General features: G+C 41.1%; 1 protein-coding gene across 3 annotated transcripts in view; it reads right to left on the bottom strand.

The window, feature by feature from the left end:
- kcnh2b (potassium voltage-gated channel, subfamily H (eag-related), member 2b) overlaps nucleotides 1-23034 on the bottom strand; it is a 222182-nt gene extending 199148 nt beyond the window's left edge. The window contains exon 1 of one of the 3 annotated variants that reach the window (XM_056364254.1): nucleotides 21854-23034. In XM_056364254.1, the coding sequence (XP_056220229.1) occupies nucleotides 21854-21929 (76 nt within the window). In that variant the 5' untranslated portion in view covers nucleotides 21930-23034. The remainder of the gene's footprint in view (nucleotides 1-21853) is intronic. The other 2 variants (XM_056364252.1, XM_056364253.1) reach the window with 2 other exon arrangements.
- Nucleotides 23035-23253: the final 219 nt, after the last annotated feature.

A 23253-nucleotide genomic window follows, 5' to 3' on the forward strand; every position in this document is an offset into this window, starting at 1 on the left:
TTCATTTTATAAATCTAGACTGGACAACTATGTAGGTGCTGGATGAAAATATAATATATGCAATACACATTCAATACATCAGGGTGAGATCTCTTATAGAGGCCCACATCAGAGTCAAATTGAATAATGATTGAATATGTTCTATGCAATACAGCATTCTGTGCCATCATAAATCTATAGGACCAGTAGGAATAAATAGGATTGATGAGGCAGATTAATTCACCAACAATCCAGTCTCTACCATCTGTCAAAACCTGTTCAAATATGTTCATGAAATCATGAAATACAATAAATCCTTAACAACGCTGCTAAGGTGCTAAATTTACTTTCACAACCAGCAGACACAGTGGTGAGAGGTGGCCAACCATGAGCCATGCAGGGCCGTGCCAGGGTGTCATTCTAAGACTCTTTCAAGGAGAGGGAAAGAATTCATCAGTGAAATCACCTGCTAAGGTGACAGGATGGACATTAAAACCTGCAGACTATTGATTCTCCATGCCACATAGCAAGGCTGTGACTGAAAGTACTCTCTTATTCATTCATTCCCTATTCCCTATGTCAGACATACTCAATAATTTACTCTATTATGAACGATAAATTGAGATTTCTGACACTTGAAAATCATCATCATGATGGTTGGGATGGGGAAGGGTGTTCTTCGATGGCCCTCTTTGCCTATAGAGCCCATCAGAGTGGGACTGCCACTGATTGTGGGTAAATGTAGTGCACTATATAGGAAATAGTGAGTGATTTTATACACAGCTGTGGCACATTTAACAGTTGCATTGGTTTTCTGTTCAACCATACCCACACTCGCGTCATGGTGTCAGTGAGGGCAACAACAACCTGTTTAGAGACAAAGGGATGCCCTTTTCATGGATGTTAGGCAGAGACCATGAACTGAACTGCAATGTCTGTCCCATCATTTACTGTCAATCATCAATATTCCACCAAGCTGATGAAGGCTAGCCATGGCTGAAGCAAAGCCTAAACTGCAAGTTCAAGAACTGCCTTAACAAGATGCCTTAAGCGCTGTCCACTGATACTTAACTCTCCCAAGAAACAAACTCCCCAACCTCCCTCCTCCACCTTCGTTAACTCAGCAGACCTGAGCATTGATCCCACATTCAGACCAAAACCTGCTCATACAGTTAATCATTTCAGTGACAAAGGAAGTGTGACATACTTAATATATGCTAACTGAACTACTGTATATCTGAATAATCTGGGTCTCCAACAACCCATTGCCAAGATTTTGGGAGCAGGTAATGCATCACACATTGGCCCTTGATGAATGAATGAATTAAATTAAAACAAAGTCCACACACTGAAGTAATACTTCTTGCTAAGTGTTTTTCATCAGACTTCATTATGAAACAGCCCCTGAACAGGAATTATCCTTTTACAAGGAGGAGGGTGGACATTCATTATTCCCTGTAAATTCTGTTTCAGAAGCAGTTGACTGAGGTGATGTGCAGCAATTCCCCCTCTGAACCAGTGGTTTATAAGTCATTTTTATACCCACTGGGAAGAGGCTGTTCTGCAGTATCCAGACATTTCTGCACACTTCATTCCTTTTCAAAATCACCTATTGGCCCATGATATTTAAGACCCCTGTATCTGCACCGAACTCTTTGAGCACTACATTGTTTTGGAGGAATTGTTCCACTGCTGCATTCGTTATTATGTTGGAATGAGTTTGGCGGCTGCAGCTAAATGATTTACGGATGTTGAAAAGATTTATTTCTGTATCAAGTGTCGAGCCATAACTTGGATATGAGGGTTATTACTGTATTGATTGAGTGCATTTTTGTGTGTGAGTTCGTTGTATGGCTGTGGGTGTTGTTTTCTCAGCAGCATGCACACATAACAGAATTTCTGCGGGAACATATGATGATGCCTCAAACACAAACTCGGAGAGGGAAAACAGCAAGACGCAACACAGTCTGACCCTGTGTTAAAAATACAAAGATACGGCATGTACCTCACGGACTGATAAATAAAAGTCTGTTAATCAAGAGAGAAGTCAAGGAGAACTGACAAAATACAGTCACCCAGCAAGTAAGGATCAGAGACTGGCTTACTTTTATATACAACACCCAGTCTGTTTGCATGCATCACTAAAATATGAACAAATATGCTCATAAAGGCTGAATAAAAACATAAATATGTAAAAGTGACATTTCATATGTAGAAAGACAGAAACCATCCTCCTTAGGGTGGATAGCTGAGGTCAGCAAAGCATCTGACTTTCATAGACTTTCTCTAACCCTCACAAAGGAGTTTTAGTCACTTCAAGCCGACAAAACCTTACCTAGGCATGAGAAAGAAATGATCATCATGATAACAGATAAGCCACAGTATGTTGCCATTATTTATGTAGGACTTGTTGATCATAGATACGCCCTTACGATCTGTTTAACCTCTTCCACTCCATACTAATTTTTTGGAGTCTGCTTTCTAAATCTAGCACATACTTTTTTACTTGCCATGGTGTACATTTTAAACAAGCCCCCTAAATGTAATGGTAAAATATATTTCTTGTGATTGCCATCCAGAGATATTTGTAAGTTTTGCAGTTGCTAAATATACATTGTTATCATTAGCCTACCAACTGTTTATTTAGTCTTTAGTAACTCTGAACAGCACAACTTCTTCAGGACAGACTGGACCCTACAGTGACTCGGTATCGGAAAAAGACGAGAGAGTCCGACCAGGCCGGGTTAGCTGGTTAGCACGCTAACTCGGGTGATATAAGTAAAAAAAAAAAAAAAGAAAAGTGTTGCCCTCCACCACTGGGGACAGCTCTTGGTGAGTAAATGAGAGTGAGTTCGATGCTGTTCTAGTCTGGTAAGTGAACAACTGTTAATGCTGATGTTGGCTATGTAGCAGCAGCAAAACTTACAAAAAGCTCCTTTAAAGGCACCAATGACTCAAAAAACGTGACTTTCCCTGTTTCTCTGCTACACAACACCCAATAAATCAACCAAAAACTTATATCCCAAACCATTCACACTTGACAGAGCTGTGTGACATCAGTCAAGTCAACTGCTCTAACTTTAATCACAGTTAAGTTCTCAAAGGGCTTCAGCAAACCCAAAATCCTGTCAGCAAACTTTACATTTTTCCCATTTGTTCCTCTCCCTCCCCAAAAAACACCCATCAATCGAAGTCATGCCACAAGAATCCAAAACTGAGTTCATCCATTTCTTCTTACAGAAAATGAACATCCATCAACGTAGAGCTCCAGACTGAAAATGTCTCTGCCCATTTCTTCCTGCGTTAAACACACAATTATCACCGCCTCTTCCCATTTCCTTCATAAAACCGACATATCATCTATTGGACATGCCCATCCTGGTTTTAACAGGCGGTTCTCGTGGGAGACATAAACCGGTGGAAGGGCCTGTTCAGATATTCATGGGAACAGTGGAGATCGGTGCTGCGGATGCACTTGATAGCCTGCCTCCGTGAATTAGTGGCAGCATCAGCCCTCAGAGGCTCATAAAGCTTGATGGGTTTGTCTGGCTGCAATGAGCGCCGGGTAATACAAAAGCAGAGATGTGTGTGCATGACGTATGTTGTACATTTCATTTTCCAGCCTTTGAATAAATGCTTTTTACTCACTGATAATGGCCAAAAGAAACAAGTAGATGTGTTTCTTCCCCAAGTTGTTTAATTCTTTTAAAGAGCCTGCTTCCTTTAGAGGGGATGAGAGTTTACAGCAAAGGGTGACGCATGTTTGGATTAATGTAATCATTCTTCAGACACACACACACACACACTCACTCTCACACTCTCTCTCATGCTCTCTCTCTCTCACACACACACACACACATAAAGATGAGATAAAAAGCAACCATAATAAATAAATACATAAACATGGTGCATTCTGAATGACATTTTAACTCAACCAAAAGACAACCACAGGGTGAGAGAGGGTTAAGGCTCTAAAACAGGAAAATTAAAAACAAGCATAAAGGATGTCGGTAGTCTAAAAATCTAAAGACATGACAATAAAAGAGTGCAAGAGTGTTTAGTTTTATAGACACGTACTGATGTAAAAAGGAAGGCAGATGAATAAAGCATCAGGAGAGAGAAGCAGGAGAGTTTGAAAAGCAGCAGGGTTTGTGCAGCCCAGTGTTTAGGCCACAGCTGGACATGAGGGAAAGCTGGTATTAATTCTTGCAGGGAGGGGTTCAGGTACTGTATTTTTACATTGCAGGCGAGAGGAAAATATTCGGAACCAGTGGGCAACTGTGTTCACTTTTTATTCACACCAAGTGAAGCGTATTCTTCCTTTCTTGCTGCAGACTCCTCTCCGAGGTGCTTTATAATGTCACTTCACAGGCAGAGATATTGAGTTTGCTTGACTTTTGTGGCCCTGTATCAGTAACCTGCAGGTCTCCATGCTCTTATCTAACTGTGAAGTGAATGGGAAAAACAACGTGTGTAAACAGTTCAGAATCTATGATTAAAGAGACCCATGGTGGTCAATAATCAAATAAATTAAGACTTTAAAACATAAACTATACTAATGAATACACACAAAAATATAACATAACCATGAAATTATGACGTAATATTTTAAAAAGTAACCTTACTTTCATTGTTATGCAGTATTATTCTATCATTGTCTTTCAAAAAACAAGTGTTGCTGTTTAGAGAAAAGACAGAATGAGGCTGATTAATGCACCACAATCAATGGGATGACACTATTGAGTGAAATTAAAAAAATGAAACAAATTTAGGTCAGAAACAGGTGGAAAAGTCTCATCACATAAATAGATTTTTTAAAGTTGTTTTAAGAGACAATTTGTGAGTCATTTCTTTCAGCATTCTCGATGTATTGCAACTACAGTTTTGTTAAGATTAGGGTAAGATTGTGTTAACAGTTGAAAAAAAGCAAACAATAACTGTTAGTGTTAGGGATAGTGACCATCTCAGGGCTAGTTAATTTCACTATCAGTGATATTTTGCTTGCAGCTCGACATCGTGCTCTGTCATCTTTGAGAACTGTGGATTGCAACGTGATAAACATGAGCCGCACACACCAAAGTGTGCAGCGCTGATAGTTTAGATACTGCAACCCAAGATCCCCCGTCCGGTTTTGGTTTTGGTGACATCACTGACCACTCCCTGCTTTTCTCTCCCTGCAATTACCCTCTAATGAGCTTCTGAAAGGAGCGAGCTGATGGAGAGGCTGATTAAAGCTGCTACTGCTCAAGAGGAAAACACCATTTCATATTCCCACTAACACACACACACACACACACACAAGATTGATGAGACATGCACACAACCAAATTCACACACTCACACACATAGAAGATCTTAGACGCACGTACACGTTCTCATAAACCCACCAACGCAGACTGAATAATTCACTAAGACCAGACCTTGGGGCTTTGCAGTCTGCCAGTTTGTGTGTGTGTGTGAGTGTGTGTGTGTGTGTGTGTGTGTGTGTGGATCTGTGTGGATCTGTGTGTGTATGTGCTTGGAATCTCCCTGAGTACACTGCGTAGGCGGATAAGGAGGGAAGCCCATGTGTTAGAAGCACAAGTCAACATATCAGCTCTGTGCCTGCTAGCGACAGAGACAGAGAGATAAAAGGAGAGAGAGCGAGATAGAGGACAAAGGAGAGAGAGAAATGAATGGAGAAATAAACAGGAAGGGAGGATGAAAAACAATATGAAAGTGAGAGACAAAGAAAAAAGAAAGAAAGAAGCATGCGATCGGTTGGTTTACTGTTGTAGACGAAGCAAATACAGAGACAGGCTGGAGAAATTTTTTTTTGTCTCTACCCATTTTTAACTGTGCAATCGCCATGGAAACTGAAGATTTGACACATGCTAAATTCTAACGCAGAGAACTGACACTGACAATAATTCACACTAAATGTGGGACCATTTATATGCAGTGGCTCTTAGAGCAGCGTCCAGAAACACCATCAATACAGTTTATACTCAGAGTTCTGTAGTAATCACAGATCAATCAGACTAAAGATACTGAATTACTAGCAAATGATATGAACACGACACGGATGCAGTGTCTCAATAAGCCACAGTTTACCTCAGCTCTGGCTGACTCATGTGTTCATGTGATGTTTTCCATCTTTAGCCAGTACACATTGTACACCGGTGTGGATAAACTCCTCTGACTTGTTTACAACGATTAGGTCACATAAATGATTATTCATCTTCAAACTCCAAAACAAGCTAAAATCAACTTTATTATATGAGAAGAGCAGGATTTTTTGAGGTTTGCTAACTCCTTATGACTCAGCACTCGTTACATATTCTGACGGTCCAGCCACATAAGGGATTCTCACTGGGAGGCTAGTGCCTGTTGACTGAGGAGTCTTAAGTCAGAGTGTCCTCATCACCCACTCCTTGTACCTTCTGGCCCTGGACATGCAGTAGAGACAAATGAAGAAACTCCATTTCCTGATGTAGAACATGAGATGTGGCTGCAAGCTCCAGAAATACTGAATGGACTTGAATTAATATTTCAAAGAAGTATTTAATTCAAGTATGAACTTTCACACTGACATTTTTATCCTTTTGTTATATCAGTGCATGATAGTCTATTTTATTGTATGTTGTAAAACATAATTTGAATCATTTCTAACTTGTATTTTTTCTGGTACCACTGGTCCAACCCATAGATTGTTACAGAGGAATTATGACTATGAATAAAGGCCATTGACACCTTCAACTCAAGGCCATGTTCTCATATTCTTGATAAAGGGTTGTACAATATATTTTCTTATTTCAACCTTCCTCTTCTTCTTTTCTTCTAATTCTTGATTTTTATAGCGGGTTGGCAGACAATGTTGTGGTGCATTACTGCCACCAACTGGAATGAAGCGTGGATCGGGAAATGGGCGTGTGTGGAACGCCACACTGACGTGGACTGACGTGAACCCCGGTTGTGGTATGAATGGAACCAAAAAGTCTGCAGCTGAAACTACGTCTGTATCTTAACACAGTCCACTGAGTCATATGAATTGTAAATGGGAGTTTCCAGCTCAATGCTAGTATTTTCTTAGCAGCCAGCAGAACCAAAAATAGAATTCCTCTGAGGGAAAGTGATGAGTCGTCTTTTGAAAGTAAAGCCTTTGGTATAACAGAAAAAATAGAATAAAAGTTCTAACTATAGGTGGAGGTGTTGAAAAGGGCTCAAATTTGAACATTACCACATCGCCTGGCAGTGAATTCCCACTTCTTTGTTACTATAAAGGGGGAAAATGGGTGTGGGAGATTGTTGGAGTTAAAAATGCTTTACAAGCTTCACAAATACCTACTTTGTACAGTACATTGCTATATGAGCCATGCGTCAGTGATACTGTACCTCACAGTACTGTAGCTGTAAACCAATCCAGCTTCCAGCTGTCAGCTCACAGGTGGGACACATTCCTCTCCGAGTCTGATCACTCACTCAGTCAAAACCTACTCGCAGCTTTCCTGCAGTGCCAGAAAAATAATTATATCTATCTCTCATCTGGTGTGCTGGGCTTGGCAAAAACATTACAGTGTTCCCCCAAAATGAAAGTGCTGTTACAGCACAATATGTCTTTCCAAAATTTACTCATATTTTCATCCCATTAGAGATGCTGGCCGAACATTCTGTTGGCAGGACAGAAGTGTTCACTGCTGGGGAAGTGCTGATGTCATCAGTGTGAGACAGCTGACAGGAGGACGGGGGGTCCTGTCATGTTTTGACAGCCCAAGCATTTATTTTAGTAAACCTAGTGTTGTATTTGGAGCGATTTCTAAACAGAATGTATAAAAAATACATTTCCACATTTACTGACCAGAAAACCTGCTGGCACATTGTTTTCTGTGTCAGCCCATATTACGGCAGCTACACAACTCATACAGCGGCTTCAGGAAGTCTTCAGACCCCTTCACCTTTTTATACACTTTATTGTGTTGTAAATTTGGTTAAAATCGCGTTTTTGCTTGTCAGTCGACACTCAATAATACATAATGACAAGAGAAAATGTTTTTTAGAATTTTTTGCAAATTTACTAAAAATCTAAAATTAAAATCTCTCATTTACAAAAACATTCAGACCCTTAATTCAGTACTTTGTAGAAGCCCCTCTGTCAGCAATTATCGCCTCAGGTCTCTTTAGGTAAATCTCTACAAGCTTTGCACACCGTAGGGAAGGTATCATCCAGGTGACGGGCGCTTCCTGGAGTTCGCTGTGTGTTTGGACTTCTGCCCAATTTTCTTCTGCCAAATTTTTTTTGTCTTCAGACCAAACAATCTTTTCCCCTTATTTTCTCAGAGTCCTTTAAATGCTGTTTGGCAAAACTCCAAGTGGGTTGTCGTGTGTCGTTTACTCAAAGTGGAATCCGTCTGACCACTCTACCATAGAAGCCTGATTGATGGAGAGGTGCTGAAATGGTCGTCCAGCAGTTTCTCTCCCATCTCTGCAGAGGACAGAAGTTCTGTTAGAGCGTTGCGTTCTTGGTCACCTGCCTGACCGAGCTGCTTCTTGCCTGGTTTAGCTGGACGGGCAACTCAAGGAAGAGTCCTGGTGGTTCCAAACGTCTTTCATTTCACTATATTCAGGCAATTTGCCACAGGTGAACTCTAATCAAGTTCTAGACACATCTCAAGATTATAAAGAAAATGCTGGCATTCACAAATAAATAAATAGTCTTATTATTTCATAACAGGCAATCAACAAACCCATTTCTGCAACAAGCCACAGCGTTTCTGCACCGGATACAGGGCTCAGGATTTAGATTTATTTTCTACATCTCAAGGATAATTAAAGCAAACAGAAAGCACAGCAAAGGGTCAGAATACTTTTACAAATAAGAGATTTCAGTTTATGATTTTTAATAAATTGGCAAAAAAATCTTGCAAAAACATGTTTTCACTCTGTCATTGTGGGTTATTGAGTTTGGACAAAAATGACAATTTTATCCATTTAAAATGAAATCTAAGACACAAGACTGTGCAAAAAGTCAATGGAAGAGGTCTGAATACTTTCCGAAGCACTGTGTTCTGGAGAGACGTGGATTCAACAGAACATATATGACAAAGACAGCTCAGCTCCGCCCGCTACAACAACACTACCCCAAACTCATTTCATACTGCATCATGCTACTACGTTAGCACAGTGGAAATTCCTCTGCTGAATACAACTGCAAGAAGCTGAGCTTTTCTTGCAACACAAAAAAAGTCATCTGACCAGGTTCCTCACTGGCCAATTAAAAATGCACATTACTGAAAAGCCCTATAATGGCAGACAGCAGATAACTTTGCAATGTGACCGTCCTATTTCTATTGTTTATATCACAATTGTCATGAAGGATAAAATGACTGTCACCGTTATAAATTTCCAGAATTGTAAAATCCAATCTCACTGTTTTATAAACAGATAATCCTGCAAACCCGTCGGATCCGTCGCTCAAACCAGCCTTTCAGAATCCTGGAGCTGTTTCCAGTCAGCACATGTGTCACGAGTCAACAGTTTTTAGTTTTACATCAAAATTGCAATCAAACTCTTTTTTTTCTTTTTGCTATTGCTCAATTGTTCTGACCTTTATCCAGCTGTAGAAATATTCTGTTTGTTTCTTGGGAAGCACAAAGCACAGGCCACAAAGCAGTAGTTCTCCATTATTCCACCACTGATGGTCTTGTTTATTTCCAATGATCTTACTCTGTGTTTTCAATTGCAAAAGAAAGACTCCTGAGTAAAATTTACTGGTACTGGCCATCTGGCAAATTTGGCACATTGGTTGCATTTGAAACTGCAACTCACACGAGACCCCGACATTCACTATTGTATTTTAGAGCGAAGCAGGAAGTGGAAGAAACCCTTTGAGTAAATGCTGACAGAGTGGCTTTCATTTGAACAAATGGGCCACCATGTTTGCATTCCTAATCCACTGTTAAATACATCCACGGTATCTCTACTGTAGGTTCAACTTGAAATCATTTTAATAGAAATAAAAACATGGTCTGGAACAAATCCCACACAAATGCAATCTGAAGGTCACCTGACTCAAAGCTTTGACTCTGTCCCTCCACACAGCTGGGGAGTCAGTCATACGACGTGGCACTTTTCAGAGAGTACACACCGGTCCAATCATCCAACAGTCGTTAAGAGTGATAATCCCATAATCACTGCAATCCTTAATGGGCTGTTTCGCTCTGAAGTGTCTCAGTGCTACAGTGTGTACAGCATCTCCCCATGCCTTAACGAGGTTATGCAGATTTATGCAAATGAGGTCTAATCCCTGGGACACTGGGGACTCCGGGGTCTTTAAATCGGTTAGCCGGCCTTTTCTGTGCCATCGCTCTCGGGGTGGCACAGGAGTCACGGTGAATGAGAGAGGGAGTCCGAATACGAGCGAGAGGGACACAAAGGAAGAGTGGATGAGAGAGGTGTGATGAAGTTTTAGAGGAACCTGGAGGAGGGAGACTTGATGAATGGGAGGGCGAGAGTGAAAGGGCAGCTGCCGGGAGATAAAGCCATGACAAATAGAGGTACAGGCAAAGGGCTGAGAGGAGAAGGACAGGAAAATACTGGGAGCTGCCAGAACACTCGTGCTGCCCCACTTGGCTTTATATTCTCACTTCTTTAGATTTCTAGAGATTAGAGGTGAGAAACAGGCACTCCCACACATTTGAACCACAGAGCCATAAAAACTAGAGCTCTTATTGATCAGATCAATCATATTTGAAGATGATAATTCTATAATATTATTTGTTTCTTCTCTCACGCCCTGTATGCATTATTTCATATGTATCTGCAGCGGCTGTAGGTATCTGCTTTATATAGAAAAGTCAGATACACTACATCAACGACCCCCGCCCTCAAACCCTTTAAAGTAGCTGAAATCTTAAATACATCTCTATATTCATGGCTCAATTTGCAACAGATAAGGTTTGAAAAAAAAAGTTCCTCTGATATTTTTTTTTTGAGAGAGTTCCACATTTCAAAAGTGAGCTAAGCTCCTTATGATCAAACCCACGATCCAACTGTTGCTGAATCCTGATCAGTGCTCAAATGGATGCGGCACATTTGTGCAACTGAACCTCATAGTAAATTGTCAAACATCGTAGCAAGACAATGATTGAGAAATTATGTTTTCAGGGTCCTTAAGGCTTCAGAGCGCTGAAAAATAAAGACTCTCTCTCCTCTCACGTCTTTCTGACATCAGAACTTTTCAACATCTCTCACTTTAATCCTGTTTTGTGTCACCTGAGTGTAAGAGTGTAACACCAGAAATGCCTTTGAGGAAAGACTGTGAAAAAGAGTGCAACATTTGTCCCATTTCCACCATTCATTACATCCAGCCCCTTTGCATGATGGGAGACTTTATCTACTTTACCTTTCACCTTGCAACACAAAAACAGACTACGTCCTGCACTGGCACTGACCGGTCCTGTTGGTTTGTGGTTACTGGGAACACTATACTATATATATATATATATATATATATATATATATATATATATTTTTTTTTTTTTAGCCTTTTCTAATCTACAACGACTAATGATGACAAGATGACAGGTGAACATTTGAAGGTACAAAACAGTTTAAGCATCTAGATTATCATCTCATTTACTGAAATCCAACACTATGAGCATCCCTCATTGTTTACTGTGAGAGTTTACTGCATTTTCATTTTGTACCATTTTCTTCTTTATTCTTCTTTGATTTTGTCTCAGGGAGGATGCTGCCCTTTTTCCCAGTTTTACATCAAGGTACGGAATAAACATCCTGATTGAGTCCCTGAGCATCACCTGACAACGCGCCATTCATGCATTCAAGCCTGTCTCTTCTTTTTATCGTGGCAGGAGAAAAAAACATGGCAGAAGTGCGTTTGATGCTTCAGTCTTTGGGGCACACGTTTTTATAAAAGCACAGCCAATTAGAAGCTGATGATGTGGAGGGAGACATAACTCTCCCAGAGATGCTTCTAATGTGTGTGTCATGATCTGAGAAAAGGGATTCGAAGCTGTGCAGCCACAAACATTCTGCTCTGACTTTGAAAATACATTTTTTTCAGAAGTGTTTTTGAGAGACTTTTGATGCCCATAGGCGGCTTCTCAGTGCAGCTCTCTCGTAGCACGCTCTCGGCTTCACTGAATACTGAGAACACCCAACTGCATTGACCAGTGCACTTGATCATGATGAAATCACAATGCATTCTGTCTTTGTGTCTATTTTCCCTTCACGGCCACTAGACTACATTTTCCTGGTCTGATCCTTAACAACCATGTTACATTAGATTAATCTGATATTATATGTTCTATACATATTATATGTTGCAGCTCAATGCCTACAAGCCCTTTTCAAACACCAGTTGTAAGAGACTAGATTCAGTTCCAGGCCAAAGTTATGGCCATTATTTCACTTGTTGATGGCTTCTTTATCTAAGGTGTCAACAAAGGTATCGCACAATAAATCAATTCTTCATGTTTGAATCATGTTTCAAAACACTTGGAATTCAATCAGTCAATTAATACATTTCTTTTCATTTTGAAAATACAAAAAAACAGCTGCTTATGATTTAACCCATTTCCAACTGTCATTCAAACATGCAAAGACAAATACACAGCCTCCTGATTCCTACTGTAACATGCACAGACACCTCTAAGATCGCCGTTCTCCGCTGTGGCCTGGTGATCCACAAAACTGTGTGGTAACCACAGGGTCACAAGTTCAATCCTCACAACAGCTGAGGCATCCATCCTCATCAAAGCGTTCTTGACTAGAAGCTGTAACTGCTGAGAAGCTCTTTGCTCCACTTCAGTTGTATTTACCGTTGTAATAATCAGAATCGGAATCTCAAACACAAACAACACAAAACATTGGACAAAACATTGAATTATTGCCGAGGTTTATGTGGGCGTTTTCTTTTCAGTAGTCAGTAGTTGAAATCCTCGGAGCTGCTGGTCCTCGAAATAATTTCAGAATGATTAAAATGATCTTAATTCATGATTTAAAGGCAAAGACAAAAGTGAGACATTGAATCTATTTTTTCAAACAGCTGTTAAGAGGAAACTAGAGAGCTTTGCTTTTCAGAATCAGGGGTGGGGTGGGTGTTATGTTTCATGTGTTTTCTTTTTTATAATATGTAATTATATTATTGTATTTTATGTTTCAGGTATACGTGATGCTGCCACTAAACAGCAGATCAAAGTTTTATTTCTTACATGCTAAGGTACAATGTACAAAAAGCAAAACAGTGAATTGAAAAAAAACATATGAATTGGTTGAGCGCAGAATTGACAATTGAAATTGTATATTTACATCAGTAAAATCTTGTATTTTGACCTAAAATCCATCTGGACTTCAGGCAGATCACTGCAGTGGTATTAAAAAAATGAAATTCTTTGAAAGGGTTGAGCGAGCCTTATTTTAGGAGGGTGGGGTCTCTATTGTGATGGTTAGTGTTCAGTCAAATGTCATGGCAGACATCAGTACTTGTCATGAGGATGGGGGAAAGTGTAATCCAGGTGAAGCTGCTAATCTTCAGGCGTAAAGATGCAGAAGAATTCCCGTATTAAGACTTCATATTAACTCAGCTACACTTAGTTAAATGAAGGACAAATAATCTTGTTTTGAGCCCATTAATCTTTCTTTAGCATTTCTAATGTTAATGGCTTATCTCAAGTCATTTTAAGTGTTGGATATAGTGTTTTGTAGGGGGCTGATTACTAGTGTCCTGTGGATGGTTTTTGGGGATCTATCCTGTCAAACATCTACAGATTACACAACTTTTCCCTGTGGATATCTTTGTAGGCCCTGCACTTGACTTGTAGATGGATAGCTGGAACTAAAAAACACACACAGTGAGCACACAACCTCTTCCCTCTCAGCACCCTCAGCGGGTGCCATGTTTCCCGTTTGGATGCATACCCATTTGAAATCAGAAGGCAGTTGGGCACGGGGGCACCTGCTGGGCACCAGAGAGACGAGTGAGGGAGTGAGGGAGTGAGGGAGTGAGGTAGGGGGAGACAGAGAGAAAACAGGTTGTCAAATGAGACAAAGAGCAGAAAGAGAGAAGAAGCGAGGTACAGAGGGAAGGCGGTGAGACAGAAGAGTGTTTACAAGCTCTGAGGGTTTACAAGTGTGTGCGCTCGTGTGTGTGTGTGTGTGTGTTCTTTTGTGTGTCCGCTTGGCAACGTGTGGGTGTGTGTGTATGCACGACAGAAAGGGAAGAAGACAGGAGAAGACACAGAGGGAGAGAGTGTGTGAGCGAGAGACGAGTGATTTCACACCAATAAAGTGCAATCTTGAGGCACTGACTCACTCCTGACTCCAGCAACAGTGTGGCAGCGTTGCTGTGTTTACACCCTCCGAGTGAAACAGATGGAGCAGAGAAACAAAGCTAACCGACGGAGAAGACCCTCAGTCCTGTGTTTATTCTGGACGTGTACAGTAAAGCAGCTATGGCAGCCTTTGTGTAGGAAAAATATTGATACTGCTTGATTTTCTAAACATCTGGAGGATGACCATGAAGCTGTAGAAATGTACAAATACTGCATTTTTTCTGCTACATGAGGAGTAACATCAGACAAATCCACAAAAAGTCTGCAGATGGAACCTTCAAATGTCTCCTCGCAGCCTAATCCATGTATGCAAGTCAACATTTGCACTCGACTGGAGTTGCGTGTCTTTGCACAGAGGCATTTCTTCCTCCCTGCACTGGGAACATCAAGGCTCTGCGCCTTATGCAACTCTCAGCCAAGGTCATCAAAGCATGAGGAAGCACGAAAAAAGCTCAGGTGGATGACCTGTTGTTGTGGGCAAAGAGGCCTCTTGGCTGACTCAAGCTAAAGACGATTGAAGCGCTTTTCCTGAAACTTTTCAAGTCGTCTCACTGAAAATTTCTTTGCAAAATTCACATCACTGGTGGTGTATTCTGTTTTTTCTTCGTCTGTATTCGCAGAACTTGTTTGCATTGCATTGCTACTGTATGGTTCTTCTTAGAAATTGTAATTCTGTCTCCATATTGTTATTCTTCTGTCTGTTCTACATCTCTTTCCATCCTGATATAGAGATCCCCCCCTAATCTTGATGTTTCCTCAATCATGTATTTAAAATATATTTTAAAAATATAGATTTTATCAACATCCAGTTCAACTTTGGTGAAACCTGGACAGGAAGAGGTGAACCGTTGAAAATGGACGCTACTTCCCACTTTTATTTCTTCCTCTGGTGTTTAAACTGCTCCTCTGTTGCGAGAGAGAGATTTACTTTAAAGTAAAATGGTGTATAGACGAACTCCCGATTAGTGATATGTAAATAAAGTTGACTTGATTCTGGGTACACACCTGATAATCTCAACTACCCTTTCATTTCTGCATATTGACCGTTTTTCCTATCTGTTCATTTCACAAAGTGGAGCTCACTGTTATACACAACATTAAAGAACAGGGCGTGTTGCTCTACATTTTTCTCATTGTCAACAAAATCCCATGAAAATACCAATACCAACAATTTGTTAGTCTGCCTGTTTCTGACTTCCCTTCCCTCAGCCCCAAGCCCATTAATCAGCCCCGATCCCGAAAGATCCCAGTGAAGACGAATATAAAGTCAAAGTCATTTTCTAAAAGTTCTTAGTAAACTTTACTCAAACAGGAGGAAATACTGACCTTTCAGCCGTGGATTATTACACATTGGGCGCATTAGTCTGTACTTCCAGCAGCAAAATACTATATGTTGAATTCAGTCAAAATAAATTAATATGTTTATGTGAAATTTTGAAATGAAAGAACACTTTATTTTCCTCCACGCCTCCAATATTTTCATAAATGTCTAAAAGGCAATTCCCACCTGCTTCACTCTAACCAAACAACCAGCCAGTCAATGTTTTCAATCAATTAGCTGCAATTAGTTCATAGTGGTTAACAATCAATACATATATTAAATATATTGAAAACAATTTCCACAAGACGCAGAGCATAAAATTACCTGGAGTTATTGTTACCAGAAACAGTGTACCTCTTCGTACTGTGTGTGTGTGTGTGTGTGTGTGTGTGTGTGTGTGTGTGTGTTTGTGAGGGTGGGTGGGTGTGTGGGTGGAAGAGTTGGGGGGGGGGCAGTTGCCATGGCGATGAAGTGTTTGCACTTCAGCCGCAGAATGATAGCATCCTCCCCGGAGGACAGTGGCCTCCAGGCTCGTAATTGGACCAAGTCTTCTCTAAGGAGCGCCGCAACGGAGAACAACACACGACACCAAAAGGTTGCTGTGACCTCATATTTAAGGTCAAATGTGCTGTTGGTTGTTGTCGGGGAGGCACACAATTTGTCTGTGCAGTCTGATTTGTGTGGAGCAGCGTGGAAATCAAACATGGAGGATCACAGTAAACAGAGAGGGTTACACGCACAGAGGAGCGTACAGTCAGCAGAGTCTGAAGTCAGGGAGTAACACCTGAGGTAGAGGCGGAGGGCTGCTTCCAGTACATGCTGCATCTGCTCATCTAATTAGTTTATGTTTCAAAAAGGAGAAATCTAATTACATTTGTTTTTTGGTCCAAATAGAAAACTTCCGAACAAACGCAAAACAAGACAACAGTAAACACATTGTTCCCCATGAATAATGCATTTCCGTCAAGGCCACTTGCAAATGAGTCGCTACGTCTCCAAACAAACAGCACAGCCTTTGGCCACTCAGTGTAATTTCACAACATGCCAGCATGGAGAAATGAGAAACACAGTTTGTGAGAATCTGATTATCTCATATTGCACGTGTAATTTTGGATAAAGATTATTCCCTGAAGTTCGGTCAAAATCGGATCCGTGTTGTAATTTGAAGACATTTTGTAAAGAAGCAGAGGGCTGGGACAAACATGTGGAGGGATTCACACTCTAAATGCCTGCACATATATACTGTACAGTCTATATATATATGTCACATTACTGTGAATATTTGATTATATTAAGTTAAAATCACAATGTTTACACAAGTCTCTGTTTGCAGTGGATCTCATAAAGCCTTCCCACTGACTGATCATATTCCCATATGCAGTAAACAAAGATCACGCTCCCCATTGATTTTCCTCCAGTGGACACATCAATAATCTCTATGCAAAACAGATTTGACCTCCTGTTCGTTTCAGTCTAATAATCCAATAAACATTGGTGTTATAGAGATCAATTCTGAACAGCTACTGTGCATTACCACCCAGGCTGCCTGTTTGATTTGTATGCATTTCCTGCACTTTATAGTTGCTGTTAATGTGACCTCATGGATCTTATAGACTTCATGGAGATCATATCCCACTGTGTGCATGATGTGTGACTCATAAAAAAGTAATGTATATGTTTCATAATCTTATTCTATGGAGCACAAATTCATCTTCGACATGAAAAGGTGCCACATTTATGTTTAAAGGGGAACTCCTCCTATTTTACACATCAAAGTCTGTCTCCAGCTGTTGGAGTGTAATACTGCATACGTGAAAAAAGTTCTTATAAGGCCCTTTGTCTCCGGAGGGAGCTGTGTGAAGTCTAATGAATGTCACCATGTCGACTACCAGCTTGAAAATGAACAAACTTTGCAGGGTGGAGGTAGAAAGAAATGAATTTAACAGAACTCTGCAGTCTGCTCCTCATCTCTGCCTGAGGCCAGAGGTCTGAAGCTACATTAGCTGCTACTACCATAAAACACCCAAGTCTCCAAGATACAAAGAGCATATCCCTGGTGGATCAGTTTGCAATGTGAGCTGTGTCTTTTCTGATGTTTACCTTGCTGCATCTTGATGACAGATAAACCAGTTGTGATAACTTTTCAGTGCAGTGAAACAGTCTCAGTGTTATAAACCAGTCTGCAGTGTCGTGGTGTGTGATAAGCTTTTCTGACTCATAGACTTATTTCTCAAACAGGTTTTATTGGATCATAATTCATTGTGTGCGGAACCTGTTTTAATGCCGGGTTGGCATTTCAGTGTGAAAGCCCGCTAATTGAAATTTTGACATAAGATAATTTTCCTTAAGTTTCTGCTGAAGTCATGAAGACGGAACCTGACTGCAAACCTGCAGTGTGTTTATTCCCACAAAATAAATGTGGTACTCCCTCCAATCACCTCATGTCTTTGGCATTTTGGTGAATTTTATTCCAAACTAATGGAGTGCCAAAACCGCTGACACATTTCGATCTGAAGCTTTCATCACAGCACACACACTTTTATATAGGTGTGAGGAGATTTTTTTCCACTGGAGTGCCAGCTTTTTGTGTTGTAGTTTTCTTTTTAAAATTCAGAGCACACAACTTAAAATAGATGCAGGCGAAGTCGCATTCGCCTCTTTCCTCTTATGAACTTACTCAAATGAAAGCCCAGATCAATCCGTCACTGTCTCAAGTACGACAGGAAGCCTGTGATTATGATACATTATTTTCAAACCATTTCCACCCTCTACAACAGGACAAACAGGAGAGGCCTACTCCCCTTGATTGTTGTTTGTCTCAATTACGACAAAACAGCAGCTAAGGATCTGGTGGATCAATACGCGGGGCAGGACTGTGTGGGAGCCCACACCAGGCTCACTGTAGTAAGGTAATACCTATGCTGACTTGAATTACATTAGTGTAGTTTACCTTTTTCTCACTTTGCTGTTGACTCAACTCATGTAACTCTGTGTTCCTGGAGTTTACACGGAGCTCAGCGGTGCACATGCGCAGTAGAGCCGTAGGAAAGAAGAACTGTGTGGACTGTAAGAAAAGTCTCTAGGTTAAGTTATATAACTTCACTGAGTAGGCCATTTTTAAAGTGATAGCTAAAACTAAAACTGGTAGGCTAATGATAAGGTTAGCTAGTTGTAACCAAAGCAGCTAGCTAAAACTTGCCATGCCATTCACACGAGAGCCTGAAGTGCATGATGAGAGCTCTGACCAAATTCACTGATCTAATTATTAAATGCTAATTTGATACGGTCATGACCAACAATTGACTCTTGACATTTGACCCTCGGACAGAGATCAAACTTTGTTTTGCTCAGTTTATCTTTTTCATTTTAAATTGTAACAGAGCCAAAATGTATATGTTGTAGTATATTCAGAATAAGTGGGTGGAGTTTCCCAGCATGCTCTGGGGTAATGTGTTTGCAGGCATAAATTGAGTGGATTGTGTTCTGGATGTTACCTGTGCATGGTGACTGGTATTACTGTTCTTGACAGTTACTCTACATTGTTTCTAGTAGCTTTAAGTCCCTTTTAGGAAAAAGCATGTTAAACCATGAGTGAAGTGAGTTGCATAATAAATCATAACCTTGGAGACGCACTCCCTTTTAATATGACAGATAATTGCATTCCTTAATAAAATCACTTTATAAACATTAGTTATGGACTTGTTTCATTAGATACTTCCATTTGTTTTCTCATACATCAGCCTTCATTGCTCATAACAGTATTTTCTTAAGCATAAAAATAATCCTGTGAACCTAACAGTCTGTGTTGTGCTTACTTGATTTATCCAAGACAACCAGTTTCCTAAACTCTACTGAGTAAAACACACCTTTTCACACAAGTCAGACTAACTTGTTTTATTTAAGTTGCTAAGAGCAAGTTAACTTGAGTTGCCATTTTTAATTGCAACAACTTCAGAAAATGAAGTAAACACAATTACATTTTAAGTCAACTTAACACATGAATATGAAGTCAACATAACTGAAATAGATAGTCATATTTACTTCGTTTTTTCAATGCAATCGGTTTCCTAGATATTTTTAAGTAAGATCAACTTGTCACATTTCACAGTGCTCTACCTTTCATAAACTGTAGTTTATGCAGCAGCTATGGATAACTTGAGAGGAGTGGACTCATGTTTCAGTGGTTGTGGAGCACTGAGTTCAGAGTGGATTCAGAGGCAGGAGTGGAAAGACTTAAATGGGCAAATCCTTCAGTCAGAAGAAGAATTTGCTATATATAAATAAATAAAACAGATTTTGTCAGGTTTAAATTTCCAGTGTATTTTACTTCAACCCCTGTAGAATTAATAAGGTTGTCTAATTAGATGCTGGTGTCCACTGATGCCCCTTCTCAATGTTGACTAGTTTGTTATCCACAGCCATTAGACACCGTATTGTCACCAGCATCAGCATGCTTGCTTAGCCTGACCAAAAGCCTGGAACAATCAATAGACAATTATTCTGAAGACATGTATCACTGGAAAAATATTTGGAAAGCACTGAAGTGAGGTTCTCCGTCTCTCAGCTGTATTTTGTGTTCCTCTGCAACGCTGAAGTGCTCCTCTTATCATCCACCACACAGAGAAGCTTCCTGACAAACTGAGTCAATGCAAATCTGCTGTAAAGAAACACTACAGATATGAGCTGGCAGCGATCCATGCTCACCATGCAGACTTATCCACCTCCATCAGGATGGAAAAAATAAGCACCACAGGATTAAAGTCAATTACCCAACTCTGACTTTGGTGTTTCAACTTGGCTGCACTTGTGTGAAGACGCTTTTCAGCACCTTTGTGTCTTAAACACGGTGTTTTTTTTGGATCCAACCCTTAACAACATCTTGTTTGAGGCTCTGCCGCTGCCGTGACTCGTGGGTATTACAAATGCAGCAAGACATCACTTGCTATTCCACAGCAGCCCTGTGAACTGCTCAACCCCAGAGCATATGGTAAATGGTGGAGGGCAAGGTGTGCATTTCAGCATTTACAAAGAGGGAACCTCAAGAATTCAGCTGTTTGGGAGAGAGTTGTGTTTTTTTCCCCTTATCAGCTCCTGATGGGAGTCATTGACATTTAGATTCCCCCAAAAGCTGCATCTAAATCTCTATTTAACATCTCTTGCATCAGCTTGAATGTCAAATCCTGAACTGACAAAATGTTAATGATACAAATCTTCCACTTTTCCATCATCATCCTCTCCATCTTCAGCAGGAGAGGTGCTTTGTGGCTCCTGAGGCACGTTTGAAGTCTGGTCACATGTTCAAAGATGGAAGAAAAAACATGAATGATTTGCATCAAGGGTAAGAGCGCTACAGGGAGGGAGGACGAATGAAGCCTGTGTATTTTGAAATATAGACAGCTTCGAATTTCGTGCCCCTGGCCTCCATGAAAAATTTAGCAGCTCATATATAGTGTGTTTGTTTTTGTAGTTGATTAATTTATAGGATAATGATTTTTTTTCTTTCAAGGCAAACACAACAAAGCACTATAATTGTTTTATGTTTGAAAAGCAGATATATGCAGTGGAATATATTTAGTGAGGTTTCTGTATTAAAACTATTTTACACATCCTCACTAACTGAGCCAAATGTAATAGATCACATGACCCCAAAAGCACCTGGGTGTCATTTTTTGGCAGATTGCCTTGCCTGACAAAATCCGTCAAAACAGCAGCAGCATGAGACACTCAGCGTGACATTAAAGCTTGAGAGGAGATGCAGAAACAAACAATATCTGACTTTGAAAAGTATTGTATTATATTGCTTTGTAACCTTTAAAAAATGACAGGTATGGTCTAAAAGACCATTCCTGACTGACAGATGTCTGTTGCAGCTGCAGGGTTCAGATCAACAGACTTCAGAGGTTTAAATACATATAAAGCGTCCGTGTTGTGGTATAAAAATGCATGAAAATAACTGAATGTGTGTTTTTTTTTTCTGAGGATGTATGACTGATTTCCCCTCCTCACTGTGAAACATCGCTGCACCACGGTGTGACATGTCACATCTGGTAACCATGCATCATTATTGAGGGTAATTCTGGAAAAACAAATGTCAGCTGAAAGCCTACATCATCAGGGAGCCATTTTCAACCCGCTTTGAATCAGTTATTAACATTAATGACGGAAAAATAGGCTGCACGGTTATAAACGATCTGTCTGAAAGAAAGAAAAATAATGATCTTACTCTGACTGTCGAATTTCCTGATGATTGTGTCCAGGAAGGTGTTCTGCGGAGCCACATGGCCCCTCCGGACCGGCATCTTCGCTGCGGTGGCCCCTGGACTTTTAGAGACTTTGCAGGACTTTTAATATTATCACACCGCACGACGCTCACTGCGCTCTCTGCATGGAGACCGAGCACTGACGGGTTCAGTGGCAGTAATCCGAAGGCCAAAGTTTTCCCAAGTTGGTCAGAGAGACTGAGGCAGCTGGTGGAGCTCCAGGAGAAAGTGAGAGGACGAGAGTTCTGGAAAGGAGGCGCACTGTACGCACGGCGGGTTTGAGCCGTTTCCAGCCTCCAGTTTCCAGGTTGAGAGGTGTGAGGGTGTCTGTTTCTGTCCCCCGAGGGGAGGGCCGCCCGGTCAGGTGATGTTTCTCTCCGGTCTCACACTCGCTGGAGCGCAGCAGACCTCTCATCCTGCACTACAGTCCACTCCTGTGAAGCGGACTGGGCGAGCTTCCCGACGAGCGTCGCTGGAGCCATAGTTGGGGCGCTGAGCTGCGCGGTTTTTTTTTTTTAATTATTTGTTTCTCATTCCACCTCCTCCCTCTGCCCCTGAAGGTGTGCGCGCTCAAACTGTGGAGAAAAAGAAAGAGGGATGATTAAAGAAAACTGCAGAGCGCAGATCCGCAGCTTGATCCGTCCCTGCTCGGTGTTTTTGGAGGTGTTCTCTGTATCTCTCTCCCTCGCTGTGCGCTCTGCCGGATGACTTCAGCTCCACCGGCGTCTAGCTGCGCCTCTTTTAACCCTTTGCTCATCAGGAGCGGAGCTGCTCACACTTTTTCTTTTGGAGAGAGAAATAGATGCTGCACAGGTTTAAACTGTATCTGAGGTTTTCAAAGTGGGGCCTCTTGGCTGCTATAAATCCGGTCCTAGTATCAGAGATGAAATTATTCAGTTGACTAAATTGATTATTTATTGCAGCTGGAGGAAATGGGCCTAAGATGGCAGCCCCCGGATCCGTCCGGGTGCCGTTTACACATTAAGGAGCAGGTGGTGTCAGGTGAAAGAGGAACGTGCGTTGTATGACGACAGTTGTATCACACACCTGCTCCACGAGGCTGCGGCCAAACGGCTGCTATTAACAGGTGTTAGGCTACAACACGCCCGTCTCTCTGGATGGGAGGGATTCATTTGTGAGACACACACACACACACACACACACACACACACACACACACACACACACACACACACACACACACACACACACACACACACACACACACACACACACACACACACCCTGCTGTCTGCTACCATTTTACTGAGCTACTGTACTGCAAAAAACACCGTCTCCACGCCCCACAAATGAACATTTACCTGCCCCGGAGAGACGCGCGTGACCGGCTGCACCTGGATCA

Source organism: Seriola aureovittata, chromosome 20 (assembly GCF_021018895.1).
Source record: "Seriola aureovittata isolate HTS-2021-v1 ecotype China chromosome 20, ASM2101889v1, whole genome shotgun sequence".
Classification (NCBI taxonomy): Eukaryota; Metazoa; Chordata; class Actinopteri; order Carangiformes; family Carangidae; genus Seriola; species Seriola aureovittata.